This window comes from Phodopus roborovskii, unplaced genomic scaffold (assembly GCF_943737965.1).
Source record: "Phodopus roborovskii unplaced genomic scaffold, PHOROB, whole genome shotgun sequence".
Classification (NCBI taxonomy): Eukaryota; Metazoa; Chordata; class Mammalia; order Rodentia; family Cricetidae; genus Phodopus; species Phodopus roborovskii.
Genome location: NW_026126563.1, coordinates 9998284 through 10011676, shown reverse-complemented (window position 1 = coordinate 10011676; position 13393 = coordinate 9998284). Strand labels below are relative to the sequence as shown.

General features: G+C 44.9%; 1 protein-coding gene across 1 annotated transcript in view; it reads left to right on the top strand.

The window, feature by feature from the left end:
• Skor2 (SKI family transcriptional corepressor 2) overlaps nt 1–9173 on the top strand; it is a 40897-nt gene extending 31724 nt beyond the window's left edge. Inside the window, exons 7-8 of the mRNA XM_051202036.1 lie at nt 4181–4246; nt 9136–9173. Of these exons, the coding sequence (XP_051057993.1) occupies nt 4181–4243 (63 nt within the window). The 3' untranslated portion in view covers nt 4244–4246; nt 9136–9173. The remainder of the gene's footprint in view (nt 1–4180; nt 4247–9135) is intronic.
• Nucleotides 9174–13393: the final 4220 nt, after the last annotated feature.

Below are 13393 nucleotides of genomic sequence, written 5' to 3'. Positions count from 1 at the left end.
TTGAATACAAACGTGAAATGGCCATTTAGTCAAATGATCGAGCCTCCTTCTGCATTTATAATTGAAAGTGCATACTCTGCAACGCTAATGTTCAAGAACATGTAGAATTAGGTTACTTAACATTTATAAATGGCCACAAGCTAACTCTTAAAATGACACTTAAAATTTGAATTTTCTACTACTTTCATGCCCAAAGAAAGAACCTGCCATCCCTGATCTGCGTTTCCAAATCCTTAGAGCGTTTTATTTACTAAGCCAGATTTATTTCTACAAAACAAAGAAAGACATTCCTCTAGCTATGTACAAAATGCAAATGTTTTAAAATTTAGCAAGTCTGTAAAAATGTTAAGTGTTAGCATAATAAAAGGCAAAGGACTTCTCAAGTCACAATGAATTACGATTCTGGGAGAAATGTGTTCAGTTTTAAAGAGTAAAATCTGTTGTCTATTAGGGCTGGAAAGAAACTGAACATGTTTTACTCGGCACATAACCTTTCCATTGAATTTGACCTAACTGGAATATGTAATAATTTATAGCAAGAACTTGGCCTTTTCTGTCATTACTACTTTGACAATCACTCTTTAAGAAAGCATATCTGTGTCCGCACTTACTAGGTTTGCCTGAGGTACACTCTTCAAACCCCAAGCTCTTCAACTACTGGCTAGGCCCAGACCCAGCAGCTGAACTTGCCTGACAGCTACTGCGAGGTACACACATGCTAGTCTTGGTGTGCCCTCTGCTGTTGTTCTAGAATGCTGCAGTGATGTGCAGCCAGGGAAACGGAAGTTCCTCATTGAAAGACTTCCATTAAAATAATGTTCAAGCAATGAATTTAGTATTAATGTTTCATTCGTGGCGGACTTGTAAAATCAGTTTGCCACTCCCCTGTGATGGGAACATACAGCTCTTTACAGAGGAACAGCAAGCCCTCGGCATCACTGGGGAGCACCAGGGAGGTAGGAGACAGGGGAACACAGCTTCACAGTGACAACCATCGTCCCTCAGATACTGTCCTGTAATCTTTGGGATAGGAACTTGACCAAATTTTCAGTCTCAAACCAGAAAGTTCTTTAAATTGCATTGCCTGTCTGTTTTCTAAAAGGTGAACAGAAATGTTGCTCTTGTGTTTTTACAAAAAGGGATTCCCAGGGCTATTAAGAGGCTTTGCTTTTGTGGCTAAGCAAGGGTGAGAAGGTCCCTGCAAGCTCTGGGCTTGGGGGAAATCCGAAGTCCTGTAGAAAGAAGTAAGACTCTGTAGCGGTAGAGGGACTTCAGCGCTATGCCTCTTTTCTCCACTTGTGATCGAGTGCCCCGTGTCTGGACGATGGGTCCATTGTCCCTGCACCCTGGGGCAGTCCTCTCCTGTTTCTCCCTTCAGGATAATGACTTGCCTGCGCATCTGAGCCCAATCCAACTCTGCCTTGGCACAAACTCGATACTTACCTTCTTGTGGTGAGACACCAGTGCTTTTGACCTATTAGGATCAACTGGAGGTGATTTAAAGTATATAGCATTTCAAAGTTTTTTATCCAAGCCTTGACGGTCTCCACACTGATCAAAAATGAAAAGAATTGTTTCCTTACATCCTCTGGTAGACTTCCATGGGAATAAATAGCTTGAATGGATTCTCTAGAATATGAAACTCCCAAGTAGGAATATTTGCTGACATCTGTAAATTTAATATTATGTTTTATAGAATCTGAGAAACCATCAGTCATACAAGGCACCATTGCATAATGACTCATAAACAAAAAAGCTTCCAACACAATTCTAATATACCATCGACTGTCATACATCCGATTTCAGAGGTGTTAAAACGTGCAGGGGAGATTGTATCTTGGAACCAGTAAGATAGTGTAGTTTTAGGCAACAAGTGGGCCCTGTGCTAATCTTTATCATTTATGTATGATTCAGGGCTTGTAATTTAAACACACAATGGCTTTCGTTCTTTGTCTTCGGTTTTGTCTGGCTTTCATTTTATCCTGTTCCAAGGAAGCAGACATAGAACCCAGCATTTGTATGAAGACAACACTCTGTGGCAACTTAAGTTCTAACCTGGCGCTTTGAGACTCTGATGCAATTATTTGGGAATGCCGCCCCCCCCTTTTTTTTTTTTTCTAGCTAAATAAAATGTGAGCAAGGGAGGGCAAGAGGGAGAACAGAATGGCGGGAAAGGGAGAAGGGAGACTCGTGACTCGGCTGAGAAAGCATCACCATCCCTGCAGTTTTCTCTGGGTTAGGATGTGGTTTGCTCCCTTTGGTGAGTACTCCAGGGCGGTATGAATTCCTCTCCCATAGACCCTGGCACGTAGCAGACACAAAGTCCTACAGCATCTAACCATCATTCTAAATACCCTTTGTAAACAGGAAGACCGGACAAGCGCATCTTACTGTTAACTCTAACACTCAGAGGCTTACATCAGATCTTGCCATCCTAAATAATAAAACCCCACTCAAGACTCTCAAGTCATGTAGCTGATGAGAGAGGCCACCCATGTTGTTTGGCACTTACAGCCTACACCAGAATGGAAAACCTCCATCCAAGGGTGTCCCTGTGAATAGCATGTGCAGCACAATGAGGGCGCGTAACTAGCACAGGTCTCCATCTAACTGCCCTGTCGTAGCCCTCTGGATGATCTTAACCCCCATCCTAAAATATGAAAGTAGAGTGCTGAACATTTTGTGCTGTTGTGTGAATCATTCATTTCAGTGTTGCTACTTTTGATTTATCCAATGTATTGTGTGTCCAAATGGCAAGGTGCTTGTGTATCTCCTCTTTGTCCATTAAAACGCTGCTTGACTTGACGGTCCTGCCCACCTTATCGGAGTCGCCGTGCCGCTGTAAGCCCAAGGTTTCTTTCCATTAGTAAAGGCTCATGTGTGGGCCAGGGAACCAAGAGCATGAATCAGATATCCAGTGAGTGCTGGGGTGGGGAGATGCATACAGCCAAAGGGTGAAATACCCCCATAGCCAAGCACGGTGGTGCACACCTCTGATTCTAGTACTCGGGAGGCTGAGGCAGGACGATCACAAGTTTGAATTCAGCCTGAGCTACATAGGAAAGGAAGAAAGATGGGGGGGGGGGAGAAAAGGAGGGAGGAAGTATCATCTAATTGGAGGGAAATTATTGTTTTTTTTTTCTCTCACTGCTTTTATGTAGCAGTCATATTTTGGGTCACATTCTAACAGACTGAATATTGCTGTTGGAGAGATGGCTCAGCTGTTAAGATCGCTGGCTGGTCTTCCAGAGGGCCCAGGTTCAATTCCCAGCCTAACTTCAATCCTAACCCCAGAGTATCTGACACTTACTTCTGGCTTCCACAACACTGCAAGTAGTTGGTGCAGAGATATAAATAACATTCAGGGGAAACAACCATAAAACAAAATAAACATTAAAAAAATATCAAAAAAGGGCTGGGTATTTATTTCCTCAAATGTAACACAGATGCAAATTTAGAGTCCTAAATTTAACCTCATAATGATGCAAGCAAGTAATACAATGACAGAGCTGCTTGACCAGGATTAGAATAACACAGTGGCAGAGCTGCTTGACTGGGGTGAATATAAAAACAAATGTAAATAATGCATGTGTCTGCTCACAGCCATTTGAATTTTCTAATGAAAGGTCACATATCAAATGTGATAGGCTTTCATTCACAACCCACTTTTCAAGTCCATCCAGATAGAATTCTCCAGTCGCATCTCCCATTCAGCGCAGTTATTTCTAATTCTTCTCATCAGTAATTGAGAATTTACCCAAAGTAATAATTTATGTTTGGTCTTTCTTGTGATACACAATGGCAGCATGTTGTATGAAGAAAACACTCTAATTAAACTGAATGATTACCCTGGACTAGTTTGTAATCACATTCATCTTTTGTGACCGTGGACCTATTTCAACATTGTAATTCAGTTTTCAAGTAATGATGATGCCATACTATTAAATACAAAGACCGTAAAGCCTTTTGACCTCCCTGGTTCGCTGTGTGTGGCCGCCTGTGCTGTCCTTGCTGTACTTTGCAGGCAGGCTCTGCCATGCTGTACCCCAGCCTCACACAGCTGAGCAGAGCGAGCTCTCTGCAGGGAAGATCCACTGGTGTTTGAGTCGTTAGGGATGATGAAGCTTCTCCATTAAGTATCTGTCCCCAGCTTGATGGTCTGTATGTTTCTGTCTTACAGATCCCCTATGCAGCAAGTTTGATCAGGAAAGAGAAGCTTGGTGCCCATCTCAGCAAAAGCTAAAAGGTGAGCTCGCCAGAGGAGATTGGTCTTCATATGCTTCCTGCCTGCTGATGCAGAGGTGTTCCTTAATGAAGTGTTTGCAATAGTCCGAGGGGTTGAGAAAGTTGTGTCCTGTATTTAAGTTAATACACCAATGCTTCTGTTATCCCAGCCTCAGACTTCCTGGAGGAATAGCTAAGTGCTTCTAAGAAAGGCCACAGCAAACTCCTGAATTTAAAATCTTCTCAGTCTGGTCTTAGCAGTGATGGTGGTTCTGTTCTGGCGTTTCTTTCTCTTTAGGTCCCTCCGAAACATAGCAGTCATCCGTGTAGTGTCTCATTCTCTCTGCGCTTCACCAAAGTCTCCGCCAGTCTGACGTTCAGTGATTCACAACACACGGTGACATGAACAACTGAGGAGTAATACAAAACATGGAGACTTTCTGTTCAGGGAATAGTAATCTGGCCTTTCCCTAAACCAAACATTTCTCTCAAACGAAACCAGCAAATTGCAGGCACACTCCTGGCAACAATTTAAAAGAAAAACATCTAGACTTTAAAAAAAAAAAAAAAGGCAATGAAAATCCTCTGATTATAGTCAGAGCATACCTGAAAATTTCAAAAGCAGTCTTGTGAGTCTAACGAGGAAGATAGGAAGACACATTTATTAATTAGAACGGTAAGGCTACTAAAGCATGATTAGGTTAGGATGACCTAGCAATCAAGATTGCTAATCAGGCCAAGTCCAGTGCTAGATGTAACAACACCCCTCCCCGTGTGTGTGTGTGTGTGTGTGTGTGTGTGTGTGTGTGTGTGTGTGTGCATCTGTCTCTCTCTCTCTCTCTCTCTCTCCCTCTCTCTCTCTCTCTCTCTCTGTGGCTTATGGAGTATGCATGTAGGAATGCAAGCCCACTTTTCTATACATACATATGGAGGCCAGAAATCAATGCTGGGTTGCCTTCCTATACTGCTCTCCATCATACTTCTTGATACAGCGTCTTCACTGAAACAGAAACTCACCACTTCAGCTAGACTAGCTGGCAGCAAGCTACCACGACCCACCTGTCTCTGCCCCCCACGCCCCCCCCAGCGCTTGGGATACAGATGTGTGCCACCAGACCCAGCTTTTCTGTGGGGTACCGAGGACAACTGCAGTCCTTGTGCTCTAACAGAAGCACTTTACCCACCAAGCCACCTCCCAGCACTCAAGGTAGCCTTCCCTCCCGCTCATGGACAAGGGGTGCGTGGTATCCAGTCCCTCCAGGAGGACACTGAGATTGTCCTCCCTCTGAAACGTATCTTCGACTCACTAGAGTCTGCCTGGGGGAGGAGGGTCCCTTCCAAAGCAGGCCCATTGTCCTTTCTGTGGTCCATGGGTCTCTTTTGCATATCATGTACCTGCCGTGTGTGGATGGCTGTCTTTGCCACCGGCTCTATCAGGGGCATATTTCAGTATTTGCTTAGATAATGATAATGTCACATACCATGTTCTCTCAAAACCCCGTGAAACACTCATGTGCTATCTCTTCATTTTGTACACGGGGAAATGAAGTGCACAGAAAGGACGTGTGACATCTTGTGTCTGTGTTGCAAAGCTACCAAGAGGTGCCCAGGCAGGCTGCCTTAGCCACGGTGTTTGTTTACTCCAGCCTGGACATCTTGTCCTCAGTGGATAAGAAAGTAAAAGTTTTGGAAGTAACAGTATTCTGCTTCCATCTCCACAAAGCTAGACTCAAATGTGAGTCCGGCTCTCGGCTGAAAGATTTATACTAAGACTGATGTCAACTGAGTGATTTTTTTTCCCCATATTATAGTAGAGCAGGTTGATTCTAGTGAAGTGAGTGGATATTTTTATGATGTTCATATCCCATGAATCTTAAGTCAGAATATCAAGGTCATCAAAGCAGGAATAACTCAAATGAATTGTAATGAATATTGAAAATGTTAGACCAATTGTCTTTCAAATCACAGAGAAAATACTAGTGTGCAGTTTAAAAAGGACCTTGTGTCACAGCCATTCAGCAAAGCCTACAAATTGTGAAGTCATGCACATGGTGATGTCTGCAACCAAAACTGAGCCAATGTGCACAGGGTAAACCCACATTTAGGTTTCCAGCCTCGCTCAAGGCCTTTCTCTCATTTCCTGCCCCCGCCCCCGACATGAGCTCATTTTGCGTATTTGTGAGCCTCTCGTCAAAGGCGTTGTATTGAGTGTTTGACTCAGTGTTTGTGAGGTTCATCCATTAGAGGGTGGCTTGATTTATATGGAGGGACATCAGTGAGTTCGTTAATCCTTTCCACTTCCCCACCTCATCTTCCCTGCTCGGCATAAATCCCATCTTACACCTACATAGTAAGACTCATTGCCCTGAGATCTCTGACGGTGGCAGAGCATATGGCTACGTGGAGAAAGAGATTGATTTACGTTTAGTAACTAATGCTTCCTCCATGCTGATTTCGCTTCCATCCTCGCAGACAACAGGGATTTCTCTAAGTAGACCCTGGTGCTTTCGGAAGATTAGCGGTTACTTAACTGCTTAGCTCACTCAGCCATGCAGAGAATCACGGCCGTGTTGTTAGAGGCAGTCTTTGACTTTCAACGTGTGGAGCCTGTGAGGAGTTACCCCAAGAGAGATTACAAGATAAAAATCATTACAGCAAGGGAGAGAGGCGGGCTCCGTCTTGCTGAGTGACCACAGGTTTCCAAATTAGGGGCTGATGCATTAACATCTTATGCAAGAGTGACCCTTAAGGTAGTGTTCATACCACCCAGTGGATTCCAATATGAATATTAAGGGGAGGAAGCTTTTCAAAACCACAGGCAATCCGTTTAATAAGCCGAGCAAGTACTGCCACATGTCACTGCTTCACAAATTTTCTTGGCCTTCTGTTAGGACATAGGAAATTCCATGGAGTGTCAAATTAAAGCGTCTACCCGGGCCAGCATACCACTGCGAATTCCACCGGAAAAGCCAAGTTACTCTTGTTCACATCAACCTCCCAGTTAAGGCACATGCGCTGAGCACTCTTAACTTGCCCTTAATATAGTCATTATCTGTGGGTTTATTTAAAGTCTTTCTTCAACCTAGGCACCGTCCCCTTTGGGGCAATGGATTCCATTTGTTTAGCAACCAGCTGTGTAAAGGGTAGTTTAGTTTATTTATCTCTAAACCGTCTACTAAAACAAGCCTCATTAGGTTAGACGTTGCTCTGCTTGGCTAGTCTGTTGTCTTGTGAGCTCAGGGGAGCAGTGGGGAGGAGTTGAGAATCATGTCTAAGAGTTACGTGTGGATGCTCACCTGGGCCCTGCTCAACGCGTGCATGCGCGCGAGCGTGTGTGTGTCTGTGTGTGTGTGTGTGTGTGTGTGTGTGTGTGCGCGCGCGCGTGCGCGCACGCGCCATGTACGTGCAGGAGTTCACAGAGGTCAAAAGGGCCATCCTGGAACTGGAGGTACAGATGGTTGTAGCCTCCTCATGAGTTCTGGGAGCTGAACCCGGTCCTCGCAAGATCAGTAAGTGCTCTTACACCACTGAAGCCACCTCTCCAGCCCCAGACCCATTGTTAACTCTGGAGTCACTTCTGATCTTATTCCTTGTCTGTCGTTATTGCTCTGAACAGCTCCTGCAAGGCACCTCAGTGTCTCAGTGTCACTCACATGCAATCTCTACCCCGCATAGGAAATCTTACAGTGTCAACATTGATTTAATTATTACTTTATGTTAATATTTTTAATTACCTTCAAAATGTTGCCAGTGCTGTCTGTGTGACTGGTGGCAACACCTGTGTCTGGCTTTACCTAAGTGGGAAGTGTGTCATAGGATGGCTCGCTTACGGAGGTTCTCGTGAGACCCTAGAGAACAAGAACCTCTCCCGGGAACAGCAATGTCACCCACTGTCCTCAGCACCTCTTGGCAATGTCTCCTGTTACCTTGCGCCAGCCCACTGAGATGCACACTGCTGTTTCGGTCATGCATCGTCATGGGCCCATTATCTGTGGTTCGGCCCAAGACTCTGGACTTGGTCCCTGCTTCTCTGACCTGTGACCTGGTGCTGCCGCCTGCTCTCCTTCTTTTCATCAGTTATGAATGTGCCGATCCGGTTTAGAAATCACAAAACCCTTAGGCATGCCCCTGCAGTGCCACTGACAACACGAGACAAAATAACAATAAATAAGTAGAAGAGCGTGACTTAGAGCACCCGGCCGAAGCCAGCAGGTGAGGGAGCGTGGACTGCATCTGTTCCTTAGCGGCAGTGTGGTTTAGCACCTGCCCAACAACTGGAAACCGGAGTTTCTAGAGCAAGTCAAATACCTTCACTGTGTGTAGAAGGCACAGAGAAGCACCGCGCTCCAGTTCAACTGATAGTTCTAGTTTGTTTCAATGTCAGCAGAGATGCATAGTCTAACACAGCAGACAAATATACACAGACAAAGATACTGGTATAGCTACACTTTTAAAAACAAAACATATTCAGGGTCTGGGAAGATGAATTCACCGGCAAAGTGCTTGCTTCACAAGCATAGGTGCCTGCATTTGGATCCCTATCAGCCATGCAGCACAGATAGAGCAGAGACAGATGTATCTGTCTCCCTGGCCATCCAACCTAGCCAAATCAGGGGGCTCCAGGTTCACTGAGAGACCCTGCCTCAAAAACTAGGGTGGAGAGTGGTCTAGGAAGACATCAACATTGATCTCTGGCTGTGACATACACATTGATGGGCATGCCTGTGCACCTGCATACATACATATACAACAACCTACACACACACACACACACACTTGAAATGTAATGTAATGAAACTATACTAAATCTCTTCTCTGTCACTTTAAGTGTTCTCGTTATCTGACTGTGTTATGCTTAGGTTGTCACGTGTTTCCTTTAGCTGTTTTTTTCTTATTTTTGTCTCATCCCAGGTGACAGACCCACTTACTCTTGCTCTCTTGTAAGATACTGAGCACTTGGGACCTGCAGAAGAACTATGACTGGAAAGGGCTTGGAAATCAAAATCAGGTTCAAGAGATGCCAAGAACAAGTGGCCTGACAGCAGCATGGACAGCCATGTAAAGTAGACTGTGGCCGTCATTCATTAGCAGGGGGGAGGGGGGAGCCAACCAGAGCAGTCGATGCCTGTCACATCTTCCGGTGGAACCAAAGTTTGAATGTTTGTGTTTTTGAAGCATCACTGAACGCACGGCGTGGGGAGGGAGTGCTGCTGGCCGACAGGCTGGGTGGGGAGCCTGTGATCTTCCCACGTGGCCACTGCAGTACCGCACGATTGTCCTTTGCTCTTGCGGAAGTGATCTGTAGTGGAAAGGAAACGGAAAACCAATCCCAGGAATGGGGACTTATGCTTAGATAAACCTGCCGTTCATAGTGAGCTGGGACAGACACGCGTGGCCCCGCCCTCTCTGGTACTTTGCCTGCTGTATGAAGATTGTATTCCTCTGGAAATATTTTACAGTTTAATATTGAGTGTAATTAAGAATATAATCATGTTATCAAAAATGGTATTTAACTCTGTTGTAGTTTCTTTAACATTCATGTGGATAAAAAAAAAATCTATAATAAAAAAAGCTATGACATAATAGATGTGTTCATGTAGTTAAATACATACTTGCTTGGGGTCAACTCATAGAAACTAATGCTTTTTAGAATTATTTTGCCATAACGTGTTTGAATAAATTATTTTTGAAAACATAATTCCTTCACAGATGATTATTAAAGGTTAGACTAGTTTTTGACCCTGTCAGCTTTTGGGAACCATTCCACGACCTTAGGATCTTTTTAAATTCCCGTCAAATCTTCTATCAGACTTGGTGACAGAGTTAGTGCCATGGCTTCCTCCTTACTGTGATGGTAAATCCAAATCCACACAATAGTTTTATGCATAAAGAAAAAACAGAGGTTTTAGATGTAATAAACAGCTGAAATCATGACCCTTTGCAGTAATGATTTCTAAGGTAGCTGTGGATGACCTCTTGAGTGACCACCATGGATTACTTCTTGAAGTTCCCAATGGCCTCCTAACTGAAGATACACCCCACTGTTGGCATCCCCTGACAGACTTTAAAAGATATTTAAAAGGCATCATCATGGGCCTGGAGAGACAACAGTTAAGAGCACTTGCTACCCTTGCACAGGACCCAAGTTCAGTTCCCAGTCCACATTCATCAGCTCACAACCACCTGTAATCCCAGATCCAGGAGTCTGGTGCTTATGCAGGCATCTTCACATTCATGTGGTCTCTCTCTCTCTCTTTCTCTCTCTCTCTCTCTCTCTCTCTCTCTCTCTCTCTCTCTCTCTCACACACACACACACAAATAATAAAAATGTGAATTTTTAAAAAGTGCATTCATGCTGTTTAATAGTTTTATACACCAGCTCTATTATTGTGAACTATTTAAGAAAGTGTCTCCAACTTCCTCCTGAGATAAATGTTCCATCTTTGCTAAAACAGTGTGTGTGTGTGTGTGTGTTAGCTTTCTGATGTAATAAACATTGGAAATATATGAACTTATAAAAAAAATTAAAAAGTCGGGGCTGAAGAAATGGCCCAGAGGCTAAGAGCACTAGGACTTCTTGCAGAGAACCTGGACTTGGGTCTCAGCGCCCATGTCAGATGGCTCACAGCACCGCAACTACAGTTCCAGGGGATGGAGTGCCCTCTTCTGGCCTCTTTGGGCACTGCCTGCACATGGTGCACATAGATTCAGGCATACACATATACACATTATTAAATTCTTTTTAAAGGATTGGGAGAAGGTTCAGTGAGTAAAGCACTTGTTTCAGAAGTAATGAAGAGCTGAATTTGGACCTGAGAGCCCACATAAAACCTCGATGTGAGAGCATGCATCTATAATCCCATTGCCCCTAAGATGACTGGGAGAATCCTGGATGCTCACGGGCTAGCTACCCTGGTGTAGGCAGCATGAACGAGACCCTATCTCAAACAAGGTAGAAGGTAAGGACCAATGCTGGAGGTTTTCCTCTAACCTCTGCACATGCACTGTGGCATGAACACACCTTCACATGTGTGAACATATACCACAGAGAGAGAGAGGAATAAGAGAGGGGGAGGGAGGAAGGGAAAGCCCGAGAGGGAGGGAGGGAGAGAGAGAGAGGAGAGAGACAGAGACAGAGAGAGGAGGAGATAGAAAGACTGAAAACAGAAAAATAAAAAATTTACTTTGCCTTATTGGTTTCAGTCCACGGTCAGTTGACCTTACAGCCTTAGGGCAGGTGGACAGTAAGGCCTGACACTGTGATGAAAGTATATAGAGGCACCAGGGTGCCAAAGACAAAAACAGGAAGTTCCAGGATCCCAGTATCCCATTGAGGGTACACCCCTAATAACCTCCCTCCCTCCCATGATGTTCTACCTTCTAACGCCCAGCCCCAGGCCGCAGCCAAAGCACACATTATGAAACCAGAAGAAGCCTGTTCGTCTGCACCTCTTTCTCGGCTCATGAAGAATGACAGGCCACATGGGACACAATATGTCCATAAAGTCCCTGCAGCCACACGAAGAAACTAATGGCGATGCCACAACAAGGATTGTTCCCTTTGAGGATGGGCCTGGACAGGGGGAGTCAGCCGCGTGAGAAACCAGACTAGAGCATCATTATTTCATTTCCAATTGCCACTTCAAATGTCTCAGTTGTTTCACAAGTACCAGCAAATGGCTATGAAGGAAAATGGAAATGTGAATCAGGTGACTTGAAAACTAGGTCCAAGTTACAGCCCTAGCACAGCTCTGGATTGCTTTGATAAGCACAGTCAGTGCAGAGGCCTGGGGCCTCTGCAGACATTGGTGTCTTCCCTTTCCTCTAAATCCCAGGCTCCAGAGATGCCCCACTCCATGCCTCTCCCAGAGCACCTTCCTGCTCCGAGAACCCCATTTCTTATGGTATTTTTACCCAAGTCTCTTTTCCCTTTAAGCACTAGAACCCAACAGTCCTCCATGCAAGCTGCAAGCGTAAAGCAACTCACCAGAACCCAAAAGCATCCATAGAGAAAGCATCAAGGGATCCAGCATGTGCTGTGGAAACATGCATTTACCCCATGCAGCTTCTCGTTAAGACAGAGAGTACCTCACCCCGACTCCCCCTGCGGTAACATGTGGTGCTTTTAAGCTGGAACAACAACAACAAAAAAAAAATCTTGCTAAAACTGTATGTGCCTGGGCTATTTGAGCTGCCTTGTAGGAACCAACAGGGCATCCATCTGCATTGCTGCAGGGGGCTAAAAATAAAGCCACTCATTGGAAGGACAAATAAAAATCCCCAAAATGCCTCCCCAAAATGACACCAGAACAATGTCACACTCCTCTCTTTCACTGTCTTATCATGTCAAAATGCAAGGTCAGCCCAAATGCTAGCTAGTGACTAAGACAGGCGACCTCAGAGTGTCCTCTATTTCAATGCCCAATTAAATGATAAGATTAAAAAAAAAAAAAAGGCTGAAACAAAGCTTTCAGCCCACCCGACTCATAACGCATTTCCTGTCAGACATATTAGCCTGCTGTGTCCAGTTCTCAGGACACCCGAGTAATTGCGTGTCACAAAAGGGGTGTCACGTCCCGATTTCCTTAGATTGAGAAGAGAGCTTGGACGATAGAGGGGGAACTCTGTCCTCGCTAAGAGGGGCGTGATCAATCAGAGAAGAGCTCTGTCCTTTAAGAATTAAAGACAGCACTAGTCAACAGTGTGGAATGTTAGCGTAATGGTTATTTACACAGTCTAGAATCACCCGGGGAATTACATAGAGACTGTCTCCATCAGTTGGGCTGCAGGCAGGTCAGTGACGATTGTCTTGATTCTGTTCTTTGGAATGGGAAGCCCCAGCCCGCCCTGGGCAGCAGCCTTTCCTGTGTAGGCATTCGTGCATTCGTCCTCTCTGCTCCCGGCTGTGTGTGTGGTGTGACTTGTCACTTCAAGTTCCTTCCTTGAGTCTCCCACAAGGATGGACTCCAACCCGGGACTGTAGGCTAAATAAATCCTTTCTTCCTTAGGTGGATTTTTCATCGCCATAACAATCACAGCAGCAGAAACTGGTCAGCCAGAGAAAAGGAATTCCGTCATGTGGAACGGATATGGGAGAGACTGTGTCATTTAGGGGTCATCCGGCTGACTCCAAGGCCCAGTCATAGTTCCTTTGTCCCTCTTTACTGCA